Genomic DNA, 25,968 nt, shown 5'->3' with positions numbered 1-25,968 from the left:
AGACAGATAGGGAACCTAGTGTTGTTGTGAGCTGTTGGTCAGCATACATGAATATAAATACAGCTTGTGTAACTTAACCAAGTTCACAAAGACACATCACTTGCTGTTCTTTATGTTCCAAGTGAAAGCCAACTAATAGGCTTTAACCAAAAATGTCATACAATGTATCAGCTCATATACCCGGGAAGCCTAAGCGCTGGCTGCATCTAGGGCTCAAACAGCGTCATCTTCTCCCCATCTATCCCTCAGTTGTGCTTTCCTCTGGTTCCAGGATTTGAGGGACACTGATGTAGAGGAAAACCCATCCTTAAAGCTTGGACGCCGTATCTGGGAAGAGGAGACTCTGATTGGCCCACCATGGTCACGTGCACATGTGAGGTCAGGCCTTAAACCAGTACCTAAGTCCAGTTAAAGCACAGAGACTGAATTGAAAGTTGAGAGGGAGGTTGTCTTACTGGGAGATAAGGAGGTGAGGTAATAATGGAGAATCAGAGGCTGAAGCCAGATTTAAGGAACACCCACAGATGCGAATGTAAGTAAAACACAAATTCACTTAGGAGCAGGAGTCCATGATAATTTGGGGTCCTGAAGTATTTTTTACCAATTAGTAGGTCCTAAAGGTATAACTACTATCATTAGGAGGTCCAAAGACTCTTCTGTTTTTTAATATTCGATAGGGATTCTTAACTGCAGATGTGGTCCAGCAGAGAGAGAGTAAAGAAAGCAAAGAAGAGAAGGGAACCAGGAAAAGGCCAACCCAGGAAGCAGCGAGGGAAGATTCCAGGGTGAAAGCTGTGGGACAGATCGAGAAGAGAGCTGGAGCGCACAGGGGAGGACAGAACCCAGACAGAGGGCCACGCCAACAATATTTACATACTCACAGTTCTGTTAACACAGTGTTAACAGAGTGATGTAACCAAAAAGTGACGCAACCAAACCCCAAGAATGGTCTGGGTTGTTAAAGAACTACTTGTCTGTGTTACTAGGAGGAAGTCTGCTGACAGTAACTAAAATGGGTAAATCAAGAGCTAGAAGCACAGGACAGGTGGAGATAAGCACCAGAAGATTCAGCCAGAAATAACCAGCCCCAGTGAACTGGCTCAGAAGGGTGGGCAGGCGGGGGAGGCAAGAAACTTCTGTGGGTCATTATGTTCCCTCATCATTTCATTTCATACTATTTGAACTGTAAACTCTGTATAATGACATTTGGGGTTTTTAAAAAAATTATTATTTATCATTATTTATTTATTTATTTATCATTATTTTGTCAAAACTTTTATTTTTTGTCCAGCTTTATTGAAGAATAATTGACAAATCAATAATTAAAAACCCTTTAAATCCATTTTATAAAAGGGTGGGGAGAACCAGCTTCCTACAACAGAACCCAGGAGAACATCAGCAATTCCAGTTTTGAGAAAAATGATTGCATTAGTACTAGTTTGATGACTTCAGTCAGCTGCCAAGTAAGGATACATCTGGGGTTCAAACAAGAAGGGCTCTCAAAAAATAAGAAAAAAAGAAAGTCTCTCCAGTGCTCAGAGAGCAATTAAAAGCAGAGATCTGATTGGATTGGGAAGGTGAGAATTAGCTTGAACAATAATATAGCCAGTCATCTTTTTCTTTTCTTTTAAACATTTTATTCATCCAGGGACTCCTGGGTGGTGCATGCGGTTAAGTGTCTGCCCTTTGGCTCAGGTCATGATCTCAGGGTCCTAGGATTGAGCCCTGAATCTGCTCCCTGTTCAGCAGGGAGTCTGCTTCTCCCTCTCCCTTTCCCCCTCCCCCTGCTCATGCTCGCTCTCTCTCAAATAAATAAAATCTTTTAAATAAATAAATTTTTGTAAAAAGAAGCAAAAAGAGAATTTATTCATCCCTTTGAGAGAGGAGCAAGAGAGCATGAGCTGGGGGAGGGGCAGAGGGAGAAGGGCAAGCAGTCTCCCCGCTGAGCAGGGAGCCCATTGTGGGCTGGACCCCAGGACTGACCTGAACTGAAGGCAGACGTTTAACCAACCCAGGTGCCCTACAGCTGGTCATCTTCACATGCTTACTGCAGGCCAGAAACCATCCTAAGTATATTATCTTACTTAATCCACACATCAATTGATATTTCCCCCAATTTACAGATGAGAGAATGTAGGCTCAGATAGTCTGGGGGAATTTACCTTAAGGCACACACCCTGGCCCCTCTGCCTGAGGCTAAGGGGCCTCAGGGTGTTCTGACTTCTCTTTTCTCATCATCAGTTAAACTTAGAAGTTTCTATCTTCAGTACTACCTCAAGGGGCCTGTGAAAACCACTGACCGTGGCAGTGGTCTTAGCCCCACACTTGCTGGGTTGTCTCAGGCCCCGCATATCGTAGGGAAGGCCGAGGGAACAGTATGTGCTGGTGTTCAAACCGAAGCATTCCTGGCTCCAAACCCCACTTGCTCTGCCACTGATCTATGCCAGCCCTCCAACTAGAATTAGAGCTGGCTGACAGTCCTTCCTCTACCATTCATTAACTAGTTGTGTGGCCAAGTTACTCAGCTTCTCTTAAGTCTGTTTTTGGTGGTTGATGAGGACAAATCACAGTTCCCACCTGGCACACAACAGAAGCATTTGCACAAATGTTAATCCCTTATCCCTCAGCTCCTAAATTAAGACAGATTCTTTTTTTTTTTTTTTTAAAGATTTTATTTATTTTTCAGAGACAGAGGGAGAGAGCGCGAGCGAGCACAGGCAGACAGAGAGGCAGGCAGAGGCAGAGGGAGAAGCAGGCTCCCTGCCGAGCAAGGAGCCCGATGTGGGACTCGATCCCAGGACCCTGGGATCATGACCCGAGCCGAAGGCAGCTGCTTAACCAACTGAGCCACCCAGGCGTCCCAAGACAGATTCTTATATTTTCTTAAGCTTCGGATCCATACTGAGGGCAGGGCACAGGAGAGGTGGTCAAGCCGAAGTTCTTGGACCCCATCCCAGAGTGACTCCAGGGTAGGAGAGCGATTCAGAAATCTACACGTGGGACCTGTCCCCAGGGAATTCAGATGCCTCACAGTTCTCCTGCCTTTTTGCGTAACTCTGCATTGTGCTTGAAATCTAAGCAGACAGACCAGTGGTGTGTGAGCTGCGTTTTCAAATGTTTCAGCCCTTCCTACACTGGCCTCCAGGTGGGTCTGTGCCTCCTCCCTTTCCCCCTCACCCAATCTGTATCTCCCCACCCGTCCCAACCGCCTCCCCTTCCTCTGTTCTTACCTCCTAGCTTCCTCTCCACCTCCCTGCGGCACCGCACTGGCACTGTCCCTTGAGCTCAGCCCGCATTCCTACCCACCAGCCATTTCTCTGCCAGTCTCTTCACCTGCAATGCTCTTTCCTCTTATCCACCTGGTAAGCTCAGATACAAGTTGCCTCGTCCAGGATAACCTTCAAGCCCTCTTCCCTAGCACCACAGCAAGTTGCATGTACCTTTATTACTGCTCAAATGAAATGGTAATGTGAGATTTTTTTTTTCCCCCGGCTGGAGACTACCTGGTGGACTCACGGCCCATGAATGGTGGCAGTGTGCACCAGAGCAAGATGAAGAGAGGAAGACAAGCCCTTGACTTTACAGAGGAGCCAAGAGGCCTGGGAAGTAAAAGACCAGGAGATGGGGGTTCCTGAAAAGGCAGACAAGAGATTATATGTGGGGGTTCCCACAGCTTTTTCAGACAGCAGCTGTGCAAAAATTCACTGGAAGAACTGAGGAATGTTGCCGGCTATCTGGGGGAGGGCATGCTTGTGTCAAGACACTGATGCTCTTGCTGTGCTATTTTAACAAGAAACACTATTCTTTTGCCTAGGAAATGGGATTTCCCTAGTAAATTCCTTACTTTCCACCCTGTTTAACACCAAGAGAATACTTTGCCTCTATGTCCTTATCTCTAACTTCCTCCTTGATGATTAACCATACTGAATGCACTCAGATTCATCTAGTCTAAAACCAGGAAGAGGTGGTTCTCACTCCTGGAAAGAGAATTACTGAAGGGGCAGCCCCCACACACTCAAGTGCCATATCTCCAACAGCTGATTTTATAAATAGAAACAGGCACTGGGGACCCTGACCTTCCCAGGAAGACCCATGGAGCCCCTGACCCAGATCATTGGAGCTTGCTTCCAAGAACTGTGCTGTTGCTAGACCAGCCCTGTAGATACTCCTTAAGTTCCCCTGGACCTGCAGGTAGTACCTCTCCACCCAGGCACTCACCCCACACTCAGGCTCTAAGCTCCCATTTGACCAAAGCCTGCAGGTGTGAAGTATCAGAAGCAAAAGACACCCAACACACACACACACACACACACACACACACACACACACACACTTCTGAGTCCATCTGAAAAAGAAATGTCAACTCTATCAAGGAAAGCAAACGAAGAATACCTGGCTAGATGAGAATATCCGGACCCTTGAACTTCCCCCCTTAGGGCTGATAAGCAGGTTCCTTAGGGCTGATAAGCAGGTTACAGGAGAAAGCCCTGGGGACCTAAAGGCTCCCTCGGTAAAAGGTGTGATCAAAACATGTATGCTTTTCCCCAGAGCCTCCAGGCGGGAAGCACCACCCGCGCTGATGCCCTCAGGGAGGCAAAACTAGGGTAGGCTATTGGTCCGATTTTACAAGTGGGAGCCTTCCCACAGCAGGCCAAGAGACAATCGCAAAGTTGCACTGACGGTGCTGTGGCCAGGCGAGGTCAGGAACCCAGAAGCCAGGATCTAGATTGACACAGACGCTGCTGGAGGCGGACAGGAGGACACGTTCCGCCCGACGCTGGTGACCTCGCCTAGTGGCCCCACCTCTTCGCGCGCACCTGGGGTCCTAGAGTTGCGAGCCTCCCAGATCGCTCACCTGCTAGATGTTTGGCAATTTGGGCTTGCGGGAGCGCTGGCCCCGCCCCCACGGCTCCTTCAGCCCTACGATTGGCTCCGTGGGCTAGGGGCGGGACCGGGCGTCCAACCGACGTGATTGCGTCAGGCGCCGCGAGAGTCGTTTCCTGTTGTCAGTGGCGGAGAGGCCGCTGCGTCGGGTCGGAAGCTGAGAGGCTGCTGCGGCCAGGAGTGCTCCTCGCCACCTCCCCGCTCCCTCTGGTGAGTTAGCGGTCGGGGGCGAGGAGGGCGAGAACGGGCGCCGGGGCCGACACGCGAACGGGCGGTGGGCCCCCAGCTCTGTCCGTGGTCCCAAACCCCTTGTTGCCTTGAGACTGTCCTGCTTCAGAGCCCCTTCCCTTCCCGGTCTGAGCCCCGCACCCCACCGCACTCTGACCTGACCCTTCAGCCCGCACAGCCACTGCTGACCCGTCCCCTCCATCTTCTCCCGCCCGGGACCGAGCCCAGGCCTTACCCCCACCCCCTCATCCCTGGTGTTGCGTAAATGCGGCCACACTCTTGACCCCCACAGTAGCCCAGTTCCATCCCCCAGCGCAGCCACATCCCTCCGCTTCCCTCACCCCTCACCCCCTTTGACAGCCGCAGTGTTCCACGCTAACCTCCTCTGATCCCCACCATTCTGGTTTTCCCCTTTTCTGGCTCAGCTTTCTTATCCCAGTCTCCCTGCTCAGCCCCCCAAATTCTGCTCACCCCACCTCCACCCACCCTCATTTAATACCTACCACAAAAGCAGACGCTCTGTTGAGCTCACCCCCTCTTCTTAATAACTCTGACCTCAGCCCTGTACTAAGTTTTACATGTATTTTCGTGTCCTCACAGACTCAACCCCTAACTTCAGAGCCCACCACATCCTTTCTTATCACCTCCAGCCATCCTGAGGACCCCTCATCCCTAAGTCTTTGCTAAACTGCCCCCAGCTCTTGCCTCCCCAGTTACCACCCCTACCCAGTGTTACTAAAATTAGGTCTCCTTGTCCCCATTTCTTCACCCCAACTCTGCACCCATTCTTCCCTTGACGTGGTTCCCATTTGATCAGAGAACGTAGAGCAGTCCCCTGCCAACCCCGCCTGCTTCCCCTCAGCAGCCAAATCAGGGTGCTTTCTCAGAGCTGGGCAGTTGCCGAGCAGCTGCATGGGTGCAGGGCCTCCGAAGGTAAATAAGAAATAAGTGTGGAGGAGGGGAGATCACCTCCTGTGGTTCAGGGTTTTTTTCCTGGATGTCTGGTCCCCCGTACCTGTTGTCCTCAAGGGTTGTGTTTTTAGCATTCATATTACATTACTTGTGTTGGCTGCTGGAATGGTAGGTATCATCCGAATACGTGGAAGGTGAGGGCGGGCTACTCCATCAGACTGGGACAGTGGAGACTTACCACTTCCTTTTGGATGGTCATCTGTAGAAACTCAGAGGCTTCCACTGTGTGGGGTTGGCTCTGGTCACAGAACCATGTCCATAAGTGTTGTCCTGGCACTTAAAAGGGACCCTTACGTAGTGCTCCCCGCCAGCCAGAGCTGGTTGCAGATTAGTCCCAATACGGAACACAGGGAAACAGTACCAGAGGTGATGTTACATGTTGTGAAGAGTGTAGGTGAGTGGGTCCTGGGGAGGCTGAAGAATTAGGTGGATTCAGAGGCTGTTGAGTTGCTACCTCTTTTTGCCGGTACTGTCCTTGATTTTTGACCATTTTGATGACCCATGAACTTAAAGAGCCAAGTTATCTCAGTAACTAGACCTTCTTGAGACACCCAGGCCCCACTGTTAGTATTTATGATCTCCTGGGCTTTTTGGGTGCACATCCCCTCTTATTCTGGTGACCACACTCCAAAGGATTGGCCGTTTTGCAGCAATTGTAAGGGGCCCCAAAGAGGACCCATTGTCTTTGCTTGCCATTTATAGTCTCGCTTCTTTGAAAATTGAATTCCCTTCTACCTTTAGTAAGGTATGATATATCTACAGGGTTCACAGCCTGTTGGCAGCTTGGGATGATGGACGGAATTCCACAGGGGCCCTCCCACTGAAAAGTTGCATACCCCAACTTCTTACAGTCTGGAGTGGAGATACCTGCCCTGAGCCTTCTTATTTTACTCATCTGTTCATTCAGCAAGTGTATTTTGAGCACCACTGTGGGCTATGCACTGTTCTGGGCATTAGAAATGCAATGGTGAATGAGTTGGGGCAAAGTTTCTGCTTTCATTCATTCAGAATTTGGTCCCTGCTGGAATCCTAAGGGATGTGGGACAAGAATATGGGGGTGACGTGGGGTGCCTGAGTAGTTCAGTTGGCTGAGTGTCTGACTCTTGGTTTCAGCTCAGAACATGATTTCATGGGCCGTGAGATTGAGCCCCTCACTGGGCTCCATGCTGGCCAGGGAGCCTGCTTAAGATTCTGTCTGTCTCTCCCTCTGCCCCTCCTCCCACTCATGTGCGCTCTCTCGCTCTCTTGAAAATAAATAAATAAATCTTAAAAAAAAAAAAAAAAAAGAATATGGGGGAAATGTGTATTGTAGGGGAGGAGGGAGAGAGGAAAGAAAGATACCCAGTGTTCATACACTTCACATTTCTGGCCTCACCCACTAGCCTTTAGACTGAGAATCACGAGCTAGAAGTTTCTTGCCCTCCAGCTGGTATTCATTGCTTCAAAGGCCTAGTCGCCTTCACCCCCAGACACACACACCCATCCCACCCTTCACAGGACCCTCTGTCCAGAACTCCCAAGTTTCTTCAGGTAGAGGGAGGTGCTGTTCACTCACTCAGCACTCACATGTCTGGAGGATCAGCTGCCTTTCTGAATCAGAAGATAACTCTGTCACTCGTTTCCGACTGAAAACCCTGACTCATCACCTGGGGCAGCAGCTGGAGGGCTTAAACACCAGCCTGTTGTTCTGCATAGCCAGGTGCAGGATCGGATTCAGGCTGTAGAGACCGAGGCTGTCACGGATGGCGGGGAAGTCTCCAAGAAGAGGAGGTTGCTGTTTACTGGTGAATGGAGTATTTCGAAAGCGGTGAAGCCAGGTCATCCATTTCTTCTTTTAATGTAAGTCTCGTTTGAGCCCTTGTCTTCTTTTCATTCTTCCTTCGTCTCTGGAGGAAGTGAGATTGGAAGTATATAGAAGGGCATGTAACAAAGAAAATCAACCAGAATGTTTCCTTCCTGTGCATTGGAACATTTAGGAAAGGACAGTTCTGAAACCTAGCTACTATGGAAAGAATCTGTGCTGCAGAGGGACTTAGGGAGTATCTTCAGGGCTGGCCTGGGAGCAGGACAGTTCTTGGAATCAAGCTCCACTGATCTGGGCCAGGGGCTCCATTGGCCTTCCTCGGAAGGTTGGGGTCCCAGTACCTGTTTCCATTTGTAAAACCAGCTGTTGGGAGATGTGGCACCTGAGTGTGTGGGGCCTGTCCCTTTAGTATGCTACGGATCTGGTGGGCAAGGTTGTTTCTTGTTGGTTTTAGGCTTTCTTAGATAAAATGGAGCTTCTGAGTCCCTCAGAACAGTCTAATAAGTTTGCCTACAACTCTTTGAACCAAGAACTGAGAGGCATAGGACTTGAATGAGGAAACCAGAGAATTCTGTCCCTTACCTGAGGCCCATTTCCAGAGCCTCAGTTTTCTCTTCTGTAAAATGGGGCATAATCATCCTCCTCTTACAGGATTGTTTTAAGAATTAAATCAGATTAGAGAATGAGATCCTGTGCCAGGGTGAATCAATACTAAAGGGCAGAGGTAGACTTAGGATGGTTTAGAGGTTCCTAAAGGTAGACGCCACTCACCCTTTTCTGCTCAACTGTGCCTATAATGTTTGAGGCTCTCTATTTGTTCTCCTCAGCCTGTGTCTCCCGAAGAGACACCCCTCTTTGGTTTAGTTCTTTAGTGAAGACTGTTCTGAGGATAGGAAGTGAAGCCAGTCCCATAGGATGGTAGATTGGGGGTCTGGACCTGCCAGGAGCCTGCTGGAGTGGTGACCTAGCTGTCAGGAGACCCAAATCCCAGAGATCTCCTAGACTGTCATGCTCCTGCCTCTGAGCCGGTTTCCTGCCTCCCTGAGGCATTGGGGGACAGGCAGGCCCAGGTAGGGTGCTTTGGCTCCTTGCAAAGAAAAGCGTGCCCTTAACTTTGGCCTGACCCCAAAGTCTCATCCTATTTTGTGAATTGTCAAGTGGCTCTTCTCCTGGATTTCTCTGCACTATTGTCATTTTGTGGGTTTTCTGACACTTTGTTTTAGGCCACAGTTGTCTCCTGTCCGGCCCTGCTCTGACCTCTCAGTGTCCATTGACTTTTTTTTTTTTTAGCAGACCCTGACTTGGCCAGAGCACCCACTCACTGATAAGCCTTCCTCCCTCCGATGAATACTCTATTATTTTGGCTTAATTCATTAGTGAGGCCTTAATGGACCTACTATTCCAATTGTTGCCATCCAAGTTCTAAGGCTGGCCAGGGGAAGGGCAGTTTGGGAGCTTGAGGTTCTGTCTGGAACAACAGGTCTAAAGGGAGGCCTTAGGCCACTGGAATTGCTGAAAGGGATTGGATGCCAGGGTCTTGGGACCAGAGAACCTGGACTTGACCTTCAGGGCTGCATAGGATAGGCTTGAAGGAACCTCACTTCCAGGATCAGGCACAATTTCAGGAGGGACTGTGACTGCAGCCCATCCCCTGTTCCCATCCCCCTGTGGCCAGAGCATGGAGCTGGTCACAGAGGAGGGTTCTGAGAACCTCAGGCATTCGGAGCCGGGAACATGGCGACAGGAGAGGTGGTCAAACAGACTGTGGCCGGGGGCCAGCATTCTTTCTGGTGGTCTGTCGTGCTGTGACCAGAGCTGGTGCTGCGGGGGCCATCCCCCCACACACAGACCTCCCTCCCTCTGCATGCCTTTCCTTAGGAAGCTTGGCTCTGGGTCCTGTTTACCCTCAGCAGCTCCAGAGGCCAGGGCTTAAGTCAGAGCATTTAATGTCATTTAGGGCCACCCTGCTGTTCTCTGTAAACCTTTCCTGCTGGCCTGACCTTGATGTTCCCTTGCACCCGCTCACCTGGGCCCTCAGCTACAGAGCCCTCTCCTAAACCTTCCCCTGCTCCCTCCCCACCTATCCCTTAGCCCTAGCTCATACTGGCCTCTTCCAGAAGGGGTGAGAGAAGGCTAATCCTATTGGGAGGTGGTGGAGTCTGCCGCTTATCAGCCCTGGAATCTAAGGAAGTTCCTTGACCTGGGTCAGCTTCTATTTCTTATCTGTTAGATCAGGATAATAAAACAGCCCTCCCAGGGTGATGAGGAGGAATGCAGGAAGTAGTATATGGAAAGAGTACAAAATCCATTTAGCGGGCCTCGGCTTTATTAACTTCTTTGGACCAGGAGTTTTTGAGAACAAGGACAGCAATGATCTAGTTTTGGGTGTCCCTCATGCTCAGCTGTGTGGTCACTAGAGGTCTGTGTAGATGGGAAGGTGCCTACCCCATACTGGTTCATCCAAGTGGCTGGGGTGAGGTCAGGCCAGCCAGCAGCCCCCTTTAGGCTCAGGTGGAAGCCCTCCCACCTCAGCCCCCCTCAGGAGGAAGCCAGTGCCCTGAGGGATTTCCTTCAGCTACTCGCACTCACGCATTCACGCCCTGGCAGTCTCCTGGCAGTCTTCGCCAGTAGGTTTGGATGGCCACAAACACTAGGGTTGTAGATACTCTTTCTCCTTAGTACCTTCAGGCCCTGTGCTAGGCATTTTCCACATTCTGTTCTCCATCCGAGAGGTCTGCTACGGTGCCCCAGCATGCTTAGCTGATTAGCAGCAAATTGAGAGTCAGACCCGTCTCCCTTTAGACATGTCCCTGTGCTTCTCCAGTTTAGCCTGAGGAGAAGCAGATGTGTAGTGAGAGAGCCCTCCCTCTGGAAGCTGTTTCAGTTGTCACTGTCACTGCTGAGCTGGCAGACACCAGACTGGGACAGGAGTCACAGGGGGCAGTTGCAGGACCCAGGCCATCAGTGTGAATTGTGAGCGCCTGCTTCCTGGCCATGTGAGCCCTTGACACCTCCTTGCCCCCTTAGTTCTGTGTCTAAATCAGCCTTATATGTCCTGCTTTTTGTGCCAGTACTGGGTGTGGAATCCAGAGCCCTTTCTGGACACTGCTTGGGCCAGACCCATCCATGACATACAGGACTCCACATCTCCTGAGATCTGAGCCCACGGATTTGTTTTCCTTCCTCCTTTCCTTCCTTAAAATCTACTCTTAGCTTTTCCTTGTATATTCAAATGCCCTTCCATTGCAGTTTAAGGAAGACGGGCTAACCTCCTGCTGCCTGCTGGGGGCAGAGGGCGAGTTGGCTAGGGCTGGTGAGCTGGAACTTGCTCAGCTGGCCACCATCTGTCTCTGCAGGTGTCATGTGATTCTCCGAGGGAGCTGCTGTGTGAGTGGAAATGCTCTCAGTGGTGGAGAATGGACTGGATCCCCGGGCTGCCATCCCGGTAGGCTGCGGGGGGGTGGGGGGCGATGCTGAAGGGTGGGGAAGGGTGCACAGGACAGCCATTTCATTGATTTTTCTTGCTTTGAAATGAACAAGGACTGCCCAGAACGTGGGACCTTGGGTTGAGAAAAAGTGATAGCAGAAGCAGGCTCTGAGAAGATCCTGGCCTTTCTAGAATATCTTATTGGTGATAAAATGGGAATTTACAAAAAATGATGGTCATTTAATATAGGCTACCTAAAGACCAAGGATTTCTCCAAAGAAGGCATACATATGACCCACAAGTACATGAAGAGATGCCTAACATCATTAGACATTAGGCAAATGCATTCAAAATCACGAGAGACTTCTTTGCACCCTCTGGGATGGCTAGAATCAAAATGACATAAGACTAAGTGGTGGCCCAGTTCCACTGCTAGGTGTGTACCCAGGAGACCTGAAAACTTACGTCCACATAAACACTTGTGCATGAAGGTTCATAGCAGCATTATAGCCCTGAAGTGGGAACAACCCAGATGTCTATTAATCGGTGAATGGATAAATAAAATGTGGGGTGTCCACGCAGTGAAATATGATTTGGCAATAGAAAGGAATGAAGTCCCAATACACAGTGACAGTATAGACAGACCTTGGAAACATGCCAGGTAAAAGAAGCCAGACACAGAAGGCTGCTGCCTGTGTGACTTGATGTATACAGAATGTCCAGAATGGGTGAATCGTCAAGACAGAAAGTAGATGAGTGGGTGCTCGGGACTGGGGAAGCAGCGAATAGGGAGTGACTCCACAGTGTGTCTCTCTGAAGCAGTGAACATGTTCTAAAATGAGGTAGTGGCTGTAGTTTCACAACTCTGTGAATATACCCAAAACTACTGAACTGTGTACCTTCAATGAGTGAATTTTATGCTATGTAAATTAGGTCTCATTAAAGCTGTTGTTAAAAAAAAAAAAAAAAGAATATTCAGCTTTTCAGAGAACATTAAAATGAACTGTTTGGGCTAAAATAAAAATAAAAACAGTAAAATATTTATCTGTAATCCTATCAGCTAACGATTCAAACCAGTTTTTCTGCATTCCCTTCTAGTCCTTTTCCACATACTTAGGTAACTTTGACATGCTCATATTATGACCAGACTATCCTTACATTATAATTTACTTGCTGAACATTTAACTGAGTACCTACATGTGCCAGGCACTGTGCCAAGTGTCAAGGATCCAAGGATGAATAAAAGACCAGTCCTGCCCTCCGGGTAATCCCTGCAGTGCTGTAGATCAGGGAGTATGCTTTCTGTTTAACAGTGAGGACATTAAGCTCAGAGAGGTTAAGTGAAATGTCTGGGGTGACCCCGCTGGTGACCAACTGAGCTGACACTCACCTGAGCCTCTGCCCAGTTGGGATCTTTCTTGGGGTAGACTGTGATCCCTTTTTCTTGTTCAAAAGCAGCACTTGTTGCTTCTTGGTGGAATCGTAGTCAGGCGAGTAAGGAGACCGCTTCCCTGCTGCGCTGGGTGGGTTCCCCAAGCTCGCATAGCTGTAATGTGATGGAACCAGAATTTAAACACGAGATTTATATGGATATCAATTCACTGAAGTTCAGTTTCTTCTGTTGTTGTTTTCGTTTGAAGTTCAGTTTAAAAAACAAAACAAAAATATACAAATACCTTTGCATTTTGCAAAAAAAAAAAATCAGTACCGCGGTGCTCTGGCTTTGTTTTGTATAATTAGTTTGTGCGAACTTTGCTGTATAGACACACACATAGATGTGTGTGCCTGCGTGGGTGCTTGTGTGTGTGTGGCGAGAAGCAGTCCCATTGCAGGATCTCCTAAAGGCTGTGTTGTGTCTGCCACTGACCAGGTGATCAAGAAGAAGCTGGTGGGATCGGTGAAGGCGCTGCAGAAGCAGTATGTGTCCTCAGACACGGCAGTCACTAGCGAAGATGGAGATGCCAATGCCATGTGCAGCGCCCTGGAGGCCGTATTTATCCACGGCCTACACGCCAAGCACATCCGAGTTGAGGCCGGAGGGAAAAGGAAGAAAAGCGCCCACCAGAAGCCTCTTCCTCAGCCCGTGTTCTGGCCCCTCCTGAAAGCTGTCACTCACAAGTGAGATGAGCTGGGGAGGTTTTGCTGTGGGGAGGACGCGGGACTCTCCCTCGCCAGCTGTGTGGGAAATCACCAGAGCCAGTCTGTTCTAGAACAGAGATGGGCGAGATAGGGGTTATTGTTAGACCAAGCCTCAAGGGCCCCTCAGCCTTCAGCCATGGCTGGTCGCCTGTAGCAGGAGCCACCGTTACCACACGGTGGCAAACTGAGGTGGTTGTAACAGAGAGAGTGTGGCCTCCAAAGCCTATCATCTTTACTATGTGGCCTTTTACAAAAGAAGTTTGCTAACCCTGCCTCAAGGTGTTTGAACATCTATATTGCTAAACCTTATAACAAGGGATGGCCTTTTTTTAAAAAAAAAAAAAAGTGGAATCCAGACTGTCTGACTATTCACCCTGGGACGGCTGTCTCCATGGCACTGCTGAGGATGGCCTGGGCTGTGGAGCCGGGAGCTGACGCTGGGCCTCGAAGGGCTGTTTAGTGCCACCTTTGGCCCGAGGTGTCTTGTGGGTCTCTGTCTTCCTTTTCCTGATGACTGCCACTGCCCTGTCTCAGGGTCTTACCACACTCCTGGCTGACAGTGGCTTTCTGCTTGTCCTCATCTTATTCTGTCTTTAGCCCAGTCGGCTGGGCCGCACTTAATGAACTGAAACTAAGCAGAGTGCGTTTGCTGGTCCCACAGAGATGGGCTGCGCTCCCACAGGCGAGACGTGCAGGGCACTGTGGAAGTCAGGGGAGGGGTGTTTTCAGCAGATCGAGGATTCAGGAACTCAGTTTGCACATGTGGGATGTGATCTTATCCAGAACAGCCCACCAAGACATCTACATAACTGTGGTCAAGTCACTTCCCTGTGTAAAAACCCTCAGGCTCTCAAATCTGGAGTGTGATTCACTCAGTGGGGGCCCCAGAGTCTGTATCCTGACCAGGTTCCTGGGTGATTCTGATGCACAGCTACTGGCTGTGCCCCCACTTTGCCTCACCGGTTGGATACTTAAGATACTTAAGACCCTGCCTTACCTGACTTTGCAGCCCAATCGCCCGCTCCTCCTCTTGGAGCTGTAATCGGAGTGCTCGCCACTCCTGTTACAGAGCTGTTGCCTTCCTAGTGGTAGAGCATTTGACTGCAGAGCTGTTGCCTTCCTGCCCTTGGTGCCTTTTTTCTCTCGGTCCTCTGTGCCTAGAAGGTTCCCCTTCCATTTTCGCCTCTTGAAATCCCTTAATAGCCCAGCTCAGATACTGCCTTTTCTATGGCATTTCTCTTATTGAGACCTGGAAATGGTAGTGTACTCCCACTCCAGCTCTGCTGACAACAGGCCTCATGTGCCCCTGAAAGGTGGTCACCTGGATTGAGGACAGGGCCATGTCTTTACCCTGTGTCTCTAGGCTCTGAAGAGACCTTGCACTTAGGGGCTCATCAGATGTGTGCTAGATGAGCACATGATGTCAGGGGCCCCCGAGTAGCCGTAATGAAAATGGCAATTATCCTCCATGACAGCAACCTCAAAAAGTTGGGGGTAATAGCTTAATATTTCTAAATTCCCCATAGAGCACTGTTATCCAAGATTTTTTCAAGCCTCTGTATATGGGCAGTTGTTATGATGGGCTCTTGCTAACCAGTGGCTAAAACAAGACCGCAGTGATTGGAAATCCTTTCTTGAAACAAGCCTGTCGTCCCATCCCCAGACACATCATCTCGGAGCTGGAGCACCTGATCTTTGTGAGCACAGACGTGGGCCGCTGCCGGGCCTGGCTGCGACTGGCCCTCAATGACGGCCTGATGGAGTGCTACCTGAAGCTGCTCCTCCAGGAGCCGGCCCACCTGTGCGAGTACTACCAGCCCACAGCGCTGCTTCGAGACGCTGAGGAGGGGGAGTTCCTCCTCAGCTTCCTGCAGGGACTGACATCCTTGTCCTTCGAGCTCTCCTACAAGTCTGCCATCCTAAACGAGTGGACGCTTACCCCGCTGGCTCTCTCTGGGCTTTGTCCGCTCTCTGATCTTGACCCCCTCGCTACCTCTGGGACAGAACTACAGCGGAAAGAGTCTCTGGATTCAATTTCCCATTCCTCAGGCTCGGAGGACATCGAAGTCCAGCACTCAGGACACAAGATCCGACGGAACAGGAAGCTCACAGCCTCCTCTCTCAGCCTGGACACGGCCAGTTCATCCCAGCTGTCTTGCAGCCTAAACTCTGATAGCTGCCTACTCCAAGAGAACGGCTCCAAGAGTCCAGAACATACTGAGGAGCCTATGTCCTACGACTCAGACGTGGGGACAGCAAATGCTGAGGATTCAGACCTGTCTCTTCAAGAGTGAGTGCTCCTCCCCCAACCCCTTCCCCCTCTCTCTTCCTTCCTTCTCTTCCTCTTTCAAGTCTCCCTTCCTATAGCATGTGATTGCCTGTCACTGAGCACTAACCACTATAGGGACATACAGAAAGACAAAGGGGACATCATCTCTCTTCCTCAGGGACTGGAGTTGCTGGAACCTATAACTGGAGGCCACATGGGGCAGTGAGGAGAATGGCTCTAAGTAGGGCTCAGAGCTGGACCAGGCTGTACGCAGTGCTGCCCCAGGGTGAACTTCAGCAGGTGACCTCCTCTCTCTGAGGCGCAGTGTAAGATATCATTGCCTCTAGAGGGAAGGAGACTCACGGTTCAGGGTTACATGTACAACTTCCAAAAACTGCAGGGAAGCACAGTGGGTAAGGGTGCTCCTCTGTGACCTCCCAGAAGGCCTCACAAAGACGCAGACCCTGAACTGGAGGAGATGGTAGACAAAAGGGGCCAAGCAGATGTATGGAGGGAAGAGTCCATGGAACAATGAACTTGACTAGTGGAGGGAGCCTGGACAGAGCCTTCTCTTTTAAAAAATGTTTTTAATTTGAATGTAGTTGATAAACAATGTTATATTAGTCTCAGGTGTACAACATAGTGACTCACCATCTCTGTGTTAGGCCAGGCTCACAAGCAGAGCCTTCTTTATATAGGCTTTTTAACGGTAATATTTGAGCAGATAATCTATTATTATGGTTGGGAAAAGGCTAAAATGTATACAGCAAAAAGCCTTTCACGCCTCTGTCACCATAATTATTGATTCCTTACATTTTCTTCTGATGTTTCTAAATGCATCTAACCAATATGAATCTACAGATTTTTTTTAATGTTTTTTATTTCTTATCCCTGTTCCCTTACCCACAAAAGCTGTTATGAATATACCGTTTGACACTCTGTTTTGGAAGAGATCATATCAGTTTTCAGTTTGGAGCATTAGAACTTCTTTATTTCTTTTTGTTGTTGTTGTATATGTTTCCATTGCTGGTTAGTTTATTTAACCGGCCCTGTATTTAGTGGGTATTGGAATTCCCTATTTCTATAAATAACCTTGTATATGTGGTCTTTTAATTCTTTGCAAGTAACTCTGTTCAGTAAATTTCCAGAAACAGAATTGCTGAGCCAAAGGATACATTGATGTGTGATTTTCCCAGGTACTGCCTAGTCACCCTCCGTCAGGGCTGTACCTTAGTCCTTTCAGCCTTGTCAGCAGAAAGTATTATTCAACTTCCGGGTATTTGCTCATCTAATAGGTAGAAAATGGTAAATTTTATAAAGCGCTTCCTTCAGCCAGACCCATGCTCCCCCAGCCTGTGTTTAGGACCTTTGTCTACTCCTGGGTGCCCCCATCCTCTTGGTTCAGACCTTTACACAGTTCCCAGCTGGTGTAGGAATAACACCAGATTGGGTGCTGGTGCGGGCTGGCTTGTGGTGGGATCGAGTTTCCAGCTCAGTTCTGCCACTTGTAAGTTCAGTAACGGCTGTCAAACCGCTTACTCTTTGAGGTTGTTTCTGCATCTTTAAAATGGAGACTCCATGGGACACCTGGGTGGCTCAGTCGTTAAGCTTCTGCCTTTGGCTCAGGTCATGATCTCAGGGTCCTGGGATCAAGTCCCGCATTGGGCTCTTTGCTCAGTGGGGAGCCTGCTTCTCCCTCTGCCTGCTGCTCCCCCTGCTTGTGCGCTCGCTCTCTCTCTCTGACAAATAAATAGATAAATCTTAAAATGGAGACTCCCTCATTGGGCTGTCAGAGAATCAGATCAGATGCCTGGGAATGAATTGCATGCATAACAGCAACTGGTAGACCCCTGACGTGGCTTCTGAGCAGATTGGATAGAACTTTCAAATGTCAAATGGAAATATTTAGATAGAACATGCTGAAAAGGAGCAGTCCCCACCTATCTGCTAGACCAGTGGCGTGACTTGGGTTCGTTCACCTGTCTGAGCCCCTTCGTTCTCTCTCTCCTCCCGCAGGCCAGCCATGTGTCTTTGTCATGTGTCTTGCTTTTATCTTTCATGAGTCTTGTGATTGGAAAATTCCAGCTGAATCAGTGACTGTCCACCCTGTGTGGGAAGTGTCCTGGGCATTACGGTAGAACTCGGGGGGAGGGTCAGGACATACAGACCAGCACTGGGCAGTGGTGTGAGGAACCAGCACACACTGGAAGCACACACACAGAAGCACAAATACACAGCACCATCGCTTTGAGAGCTGGGCTTAAAGGGAGTCTTTGCGCATTCCTGGATACCAGCTCTTCTTAAAGTGTATGTCTTTTTTTTTTTTTTTTAAGATTTTATTTATTTATTTGACAGAGATCACAACTAGGCAGAGAGGCAGGCAGAGAGAAAGAGAGAGAGAGAGAGAGAGGAGAAAGCAGGCTCCCTGTTGAGCAGAGAGCCGGATGCGGGACTTGATCTCAGGACCCTGAGATCATGACCTGAGCCAAGGCAGAGGCTTATCCCACTAAGCCACCCATGCGCCCTAGAGGGTATGTCTTAAGAGTAAAGACTCTCACTGACATTTAATAGTTCACTTATTTTTATTATATTACTTAAATACTTGTAACTTAAAATTAGGCATAAATACCATGGGCTTATAATTCCTACAACAGTAAAATCAAAACATCGACAAATTAAACATAAGCTACAAAACACATAACATTCCAAATGAAATGTATTAATTTAATCTTTCCCAGAAACCAAATTGCAGTTTGCTTTGTGAATAGAGGATTGATGCCACGAATAGCTTCTTTTGTGTTGGTTGGCTCTGAATTACAGTGATCACTGAGAAGCACGACTACAGTCTAGTGGTTAGAAATACGGAGTCAGGCGCCAGACCGCTGGAGTCTTGCATTAACCAGCTTCACGACCTTTGGCAGTTTATTCCTGACCTTGATGTCCTCATCCGCAAAATGGGCGTAAGAATGCTCGGAAGAATTAATGAGTTAAGGTATGTAGAGTGCATAGAGCAGTGCCAGACATGGGGTGAGTGCTCAGTCGGTGATGTCATTGTCATTTTACTACTAGTGTCCCTGTGATGTTGGTTCTCCCATAACTTGTCTCAACTTTCACAGCTGCAAAACCATGGTTAGTGGTATTTATCAAATGTCATTGTCATAAAGCCTTCTCTTGGGGGAAATGATTCTTTGCATATAGAGCCCTCCTCCGGGCTTTTATTAGTGTCCCCTGACATCCAGATGGTGCCATGGACCACCACACACCAATCCACAGGAAAAGCACAGGCTCAATCTCTTGGCAGGGTTAGCTGTAGGAGGCGGTCATCCAGATCCTCTCGCCCATGCTTTTTATTTATTTTATACCGGCATCTCTATGAACACATGTATACATATGTATATAATACATCTTTTTTTTTCCAGTGTCTTCTAAATGAAAGCACAGATTCCTAGAATTTTTAAATAGACAGTTTTTTTAAAAAAGTGCCCTGAGCTGGACAGAATAAAAGTGAAAGGACTAGAGTGGTTTTAGTCCAATGTTGCATTTTTTTCAAAGGTTTTTGAAAATTTTTCTTTTGCCTTTCCTTTAAAATCTCATCTCTCAAAAAAAGAAAATCTCTAGCACATTTTTGCACTTGACATAAATGTCTCTCTTATTCTCTTTGGGTTCTGACAGCCAGCACTGATTCTGGTGAGGCTCTGTGAACTTGATTTCACCTTGACCTTGGCATTGGTTTAGCAAAAACTCTATTTTATCACACAAGTTCTTATTGTTGGATGGCATTTCTTTATTCCAACACCCAGTCTACTCTGTCATTAAAATTTGTCTTACAGATTAGGATTCATTGATAACTGATAACCATTTTGGTAACACTAATGAATATTGCCGTAATTCTGCTCCTTTCCTTACATTTTTATATTCGGGTCCATGGAGGCTAAGTAGTCTTACCAGTGATGATAAGAACAGCCACAGTAACAAATTGAGGTTAAAGTTTATTGTGTACTTGCTTTGTGCTACACACCCTACTAAGCATTTGACCTATGTTCTCTCACGTAGCCTTTAACACACTCATAAGAGGTGGGTGCTGTTACCACGCATGTTTTGCAGGGAAGGGAATGAAGTCCTTGAACTTTAGGAGCCTATTGGAGGCCACAGCAGTGTGCCAGCCAAAGCCAGGACGCTGGGAGCCTGCTCTTGGTCAGTCACCAACCCACCTCTCAGTTCTCCACAAAGAGCTGGCACCTCCCAGGGGCAATTTGCATCCCTAGCTCATCTCAGAAAGTGGCCCCATTCTGTCACAATAGTTTGGACACAGCAGTTGGTTAACAAATGTCCCTTCCTTCTCTGCCTGTGGAAACTACCCCTTTATGTCTAGAACCCGTGAGTGCCTCAGTGCCTGCTCACTGCCAGCTATTCCGTTGGATTTGGATTCTCATTGGTCTTTTTTCAGAGTGAGGCTGAGAGCAAGAACCAGCAGCCACCTGCCTCCCCTGTAACTATTCCACCAACACGGTTACACCTTCTTCTCATGGGGAGCCTCCTGGTTTGCTGCGATACGATTCACCTGCCATAAAAATCACCATGTTAAAGTGTCCAGTTTGGTGGGTTTTAGTATATTCACAAGGCTGTACAACATCACTATGATATAATTGAAGAACGCCTTCATCACCCTGGAAGGAAACCCTTTACCTATTGTGTGGATATACAGTTTGTTAATCTGTTTATCATTTAGTGGACATGTGTTTTATTCCTACTTTTTGGCTGTTATGAGTAATATTGCATGAATATTCATGTACAACTTTTCTGCAAACATTGTCTTTTAATTCTCAGATATATACCCATGAGTTGAACTGCTGAGTCATATGGTAACTCTGTGTTTTACTTTTTGAGGAACTACCAAACTGTTCTCCACAGAATCTACAGCATTTCACATTTCTACCAGCAGTGTGTAAGAGTTCCATTTCCTCTGCATCTTTGCCAACATTTGGTATTCTCTCTCCTTTTTTATTACAGGAATCCTGGTGGGCTTATAGTAGCATCTTATTATGGTTTTGATTTTTATTTCACTACTATTTAATAATATTCATCATCTTTTCAGGTACTTGCTCTAAAGGTACTTGTATGCCTTTACAGAACTGTCTCTGCAAATCCTTTGCCCATTTTTCTTTCTTTTTTTTTAATATTTTTTAATTGTTTATTTGAGAGAGAGAGAGAGCAGAGAACACGAGAGAGAGCAGAGAGCACAAGCAGGGAGGTGGGGGATGGAGAAGAGGGAAGGGTAGAAGAAGACCTCTCCCTGAGCAGGGATCCCGAAGCAGGGCTGGATCCCAGGACCCCAGAGCTGAGGGCAAACGCTTAACTGACTGAGCCACCCAAGTGCCCCTCCTTTGCCCATTTTTCAGTTGGACTATTTGTTCACGTACTATCAAATTAAGAGCTCTGTATGTTCTGGAGACTAGACCTTTATCAGGTATATGATAATACTTGCCTATAAGATATGCACATACTTTTTCCTATTCTGTGGGTTGTCCTTTTAGTGTCCTAACAGTATCCTTTTGAAGCACAGAAACTTTTAGTTTTGATGAAGTCCAACTTACCTGTTTTTTAATTGGGTGCTTATCCATTGAATGTCGTATTATAAGAAACCACTGCTTGATCCAAAGATTTATACCTATTTCCTTCTAAGAGTTTGGTAGTTTTAGCTCTTAACCTTAACCTAAAGGTTAAGAGCTTGATCCATTTTGAGTTCATTTTTTAAATCATATGAAAAAGGAGTCCAACTTCATTCTTTTGCATGGGAACTGTTGACTTATCCCAGCACCATTTGTTGAAAAGTCTTCTTCCCTCACTGAAATGTCCTGGTTGAAAATCAGTTGCCCGTAAATGCATGGGTTCGTCACCAATCCTGGACTAACTAGCATGTCTTAAAATATTGTTTAGGGTTTTGATGTTTTAAATAAGAGCAGAGCTCAGCCAAAAGACATCAGGTTGAAAATGTGAGTTCTAAAATCCTCATTTCCCTAAGCCAGCATTAAGGGGAGTTTGACATACCTTCTGACCCAGTCTAAGCCATTAGGGCAATCTCTTGGGCCCAGCTAGCTTTGTTGCCATATGAACCTGCATTTGCCCATGACGTACTCTACTGGGTTCATAAGCAGAGGAGGAGACAGCAAATAGGTTTACTTGAGAAACAGAACTTGGATTCTCAGAAGCCTCAGGAGAAGGGGGAGCAGCCGCTAGCCAGTGCTCATTTTAGAAGGCCCAGGATTATGTTTCCATGCGTGTGTGTGTGTGCATGCATGTGTACACAAAGGCAGTAGCACTGGCTCCCTGCATTCCCTGTACACCCCTGAGGGGCAGGAAGAGCCAGTCCCACTGGAGGAGTGGTGCACAGCCCGTGTCTGCTTGCGTACACACTCACGCACCTTGTGTACTCTGATCTCCGGTGGTAGGCCCTGGGCACAGGAGGCTTCTCGGACTTCACCTGCAGTCTGGCTCCAAGGTGGCTGGGCCCTCGCACCTCCCCCGCGACGCTGCTGTCCACTTACTGTCCCAGGAACAGAGTGGGTCCTCACTTCCCCTCAGTCCGGGTCCCAGGAGTGGGTTCTGAGTCTCAGCCGGGGAGAAGTTTCGTGAGGCCTGTCAGAGGAGGGCTGTGTGGGAGCAAGGGAACAATGGATGGTGACGAGAGTTTTGTTTGTTTTGTTTCTGAAATCACAAAACAGCAGTTTTCCATTCTTAACCACTGCCCCCTAGCCTTGGGCATTCTCACAGACAACCTGTCACACAGGTTTCTTTGTTTAAAAACTTCTAGGGTGCTGTCGGAATTCAGCAAAGCCCAGGTGAACTCTGTGCCAACCAACGGACTGGGCGGACTCGGTGGAGAAGCAGAGATTCCCACTGGGCGGGCCTCACTCTCCCTCCCTGGCCCGGAGGCCAGCATCCCGTCTGATGGGCCCGCAGAGCCCCTCCCGGCGCAGGCGTCCCCTGTGGCTTCCGATGGGCATCACAAGCAGCAGCCCCCTGCCTGCGCCTCTGGCGCCCTGGGCCTGCCGCTGTTGGGCACTGCCCAAGCTGTCCCTCTGGGAAGTGCTTTGGGCCAGCAGCCTGGCAGTCCCATGAGAGTGCCGGCCCAAGCGCTGGCCCAGGGGAGTGGCCAGCAGAAGCCCCCAGAGGATGACGGAGCTGCGTGGAGCCTTGGGGTGTCCTCACCCACCAGTCCGGTGAGTGGTGCAAGCTTTTCAGGGGGCGGCCCTGGGGAACTGTCTCAGAGCTGGTGCAGGGCATCTCGGGCTTGTGACCCCGAGGGGTCTCTGCCTTCTCTGCGTTAACCCCTCATGTCTCTTGGTGGATGTGAGCCAGGCACTGTGCCAGTCCCTTCCCACGGGTGTCTCTTGTCATCTCACATCAACCCCGTGGAGAAGATAATTCTCTTCTGACTGTAGACTCTGCTCCTGTTCTTAACCACTGGCACTTATCAGCCTAAGGCCTCAGGCCAGGCGTTTCACCTCACTGGGCCTTGGTTTCCTCCTTGGCACTTGTTATTTTTAAATTCATATCATCTAAAATACCAGGCTTTGAGAATACTGAGTCTTGCGACATGAACCACACTTAGAACTGCGCTGACCAGTGTGGCAGCCATGAGCCACACATGGCCGCTCAGTGAGCACTTAAAATGTGGCTAGTCCAAACTGAGACAAGCTGTGTAAAATAAACACCACATTTTGAAGACTTAGTATGAAAAAAAGAATGTGAAATATCTCAATAAAGTTTCACTGATTACATGTTAAAATAAAAGTATTTCTGATATGTTGGGTTAACTATATTATCCAAAATTAATTTCACCTGTTTCTTTTTACATTTTAAATATGTGGCTAGTAGAACATTTTAAAATGACACACAAGACTGGAATTCTATTTCTGTTAGGCAATGCTGTTCTAATATAAGCCAGTCTACTTTGTGGATAACCCAAGGGAAAGCCAGCCCTGGGAATCTTCTGGGCAGAGCCATGGGTCAGAGGCTTGAGAACTGTCATCAAAGCTGTGGACCCAAACTGTTTGGCCATTTCGCATTTGTCTTGTGTCATGAACAGCCTGGGTCAGAAGCTATATGCCCCTGTGCACATGGACACACAAAGCCCTGAGTTTATCCCAGCAGCTGTCTGGGGTTCGTGTTGGGAGATAGTCTTGCTTTTTCAGCTCCATCCATGCGCATCTCTTATCTGGCCTGTAACTTCCAGGTCCCAGAACTCAGGATGGGGCCAAGGCCGTGAAATAGACTAGGAGACACGTGCACACACACCCTTGTTTTTAACAGCTTTTTTGAGCTATTACTCATATTATATATAATTAACCTAATCAAAGTGTATAATTCAACTTTTTTCATATATTTGCAAGGCTGTGCAACTGTCACTATGATCTAACTTGAAAACATTTTCATCCTGCATCAGAGAAACCCCTTGCCCTTAGCAGTGACTCCCCATCCGATTCTCCTTCCCCCCACCCCCGCCCCAACCTCACTCCTCTCATCCCCTGGCAACAGCTAATCTCCTTTGTCTATAGATTTGTTCTTCTGGACATTTCTTGTAAATGAAATCATGTAATACGTAATCTTTTTGTGACTGGGTTCTTCCAATTAACATATTATTTTCAGGATTTTTCCCCTTTGTATCCTGAACTGTACTTCATTGTAGATTAGATTCCATTATATGAACACATTACATTTTATTTTGTCCTTCGTCAGTTGATAGACATTTGGTTTTTGCCCCATATTTTGACTATTACAAGTAAAACTGCAGTGAACATTCATGCACAAGTGTTTGTGTAGATAGTCTTGGGGGCATACCAAGCAGTGGTAACCCAGAATTTCTGGGTCACATGGTAATTCTACATTTAACCTTTTGAGGAGCTGCCAGATTGTTTTCCAAAGCAGCTCCCCATTTTATATTCCCACCAGCAGTGTTTTCTTCTACATCCTCACCAACAGATCTTATTGTCTCCATAAAAATTGTTATTATAGCTATCCTAGGGGGTAAGGAGTAGTATTTCATTATGGTTCTGATTTGCTTTTCTTTAATGACTAATGATGTGGAGTATCCCCTTTCTATGTGCCTTTTGGCCATTTATGTATCTGCTTTGGAGAAATGTCTATTCAAAACCTTGGCCCATTTTTAAGTAGGATTTTTTTTTGTCTTTTTATTATTGAGTCATAGTAGTTCTTTATATATTCTGGATTCTATACCCTTATTGGATACATAATTAACAACTATTTTCTCCTATCCTTTTCACTTTAGTTATCTTTTCACTTTCTTTGTGTATCACAGCATGTATGTTTTTAGTTTTGGTATCATCCAATTTATTTGGCTTTTTCTTCCATCATTTGTGCTTTTGGTGTCATATCTATACTCATTTCCTCATTCAAGGTCACAAAGATTTACTCTTATCTGTCCTTCTAAAAATGTTATGGTTGTAGCTCTTCTGTTTATACCTGTGATCCCTTTTGAGTTGATTTTTGTATATGGTATAAGGATGGGGTCCAGATCGATTCTTCTGCATAGGGATAGCCCATTGTACCAGCGCCATTTGTTAAAAAGACTCTAATTTCCCCCTTAGAAAATCCTTGGGTCCTGGGATTGAGCCCCGCATTGGGTTCTCTGCTCAGCGGGGAGCCTGCTTGTCTCTCTCCCTCTGCCTGCCACTCCCCTGCTTGTGCTCACTCTCTTTCTCTCTCTCTCTCAAATAAATAAAATCTTTTTAAAAATGTTTTTAATAAATAAATAAAATATAGACACTTTCCAGCCCACCAGAAGGCTCTCTCATGCCTTCTGCCATTGTTCCCTTCCAAAGGAAGCCTCCATTCTGACTTGGAGCCCCACAGATTCATTTTCCTCTTGTTGAACTTCATTCATATCAGTGAATTTGTACAATATGTACACTTGCTTCTTTCACTGAGCATTTGTCTGTGAGATTAACCTGCGCATTTAGCGCGAGGCTACAGTCTGTTCTTTTCCATTGTTCTATAGTAGTCCATTGTCAGACTATATCCCAATACATCTATCCATTCTCCTGCTAATAGCCATTTGGGTTGTTTCCAGGTTCTTCCTATTACAATGAAAGCTGCTATGAACATTCTTGCACTTGCCTTTCAGTGACTCTCTGTACTCATTTCTGTGGGTATAGCTAGGAGTGGAATTGCCAGGTCATTGGGTAGGCGCATGTTTACCTTTAGTATCTACTGCCAAGAATTTTC

At 47.5% G+C, this 25,968-nt stretch overlaps 1 protein-coding gene and 1 long non-coding RNA gene across 7 annotated transcripts in view; one reads left to right on the top strand and one right to left on the bottom strand.

The window, feature by feature from the left end:
* The window catches only part of LOC116577522, a 34,245-nt gene extending 29,391 nt beyond the window's left edge, over positions 1-4,854 (bottom strand). For both annotated transcript variants that reach the window (XR_004280528.1, XR_004280529.1), the window contains exon 1: positions 4,393-4,854. This is a non-coding gene — a long non-coding RNA (uncharacterized LOC116577522). The remainder of the gene's footprint in view (positions 1-4,392) is intronic.
* A 130-nt stretch (positions 4,855-4,984) lies between these two features.
* Positions 4,985-25,968, top strand: part of PLEKHM1 (pleckstrin homology and RUN domain containing M1) — a 46,113-nt gene continuing 25,129 nt past the window's right edge. For 3 of the 5 annotated variants that reach the window (XM_032320832.1, XM_032320829.1, XM_032320833.1), the window contains exons 1-6: positions 4,985-5,094; positions 7,780-7,923; positions 11,245-11,333; positions 13,186-13,433; positions 15,118-15,744; positions 22,535-22,943. In XM_032320832.1, coding sequence (XP_032176723.1) covers positions 11,286-11,333; positions 13,186-13,433; positions 15,118-15,744; positions 22,535-22,943 — 1,332 coding nt within the window. In that variant the 5' untranslated portion in view covers positions 4,985-5,094; positions 7,780-7,923; positions 11,245-11,285. The remainder of the gene's footprint in view (positions 5,095-7,779; positions 7,924-11,244; positions 11,334-13,185; positions 13,434-15,117; positions 15,745-22,534; positions 22,944-25,968) is intronic. The other 2 variants (XM_032320830.1, XM_032320831.1) reach the window with 2 other exon arrangements.

Source organism: Mustela erminea, chromosome 18, assembly GCF_009829155.1.
Source record: "Mustela erminea isolate mMusErm1 chromosome 18, mMusErm1.Pri, whole genome shotgun sequence".
NCBI classification, from domain to species: Eukaryota; Metazoa; Chordata; class Mammalia; order Carnivora; family Mustelidae; genus Mustela; species Mustela erminea.
The sequence above is the reverse complement of the archived record's forward strand: the minus strand, read 5'-3'. Positions and strand labels throughout refer to the sequence as shown.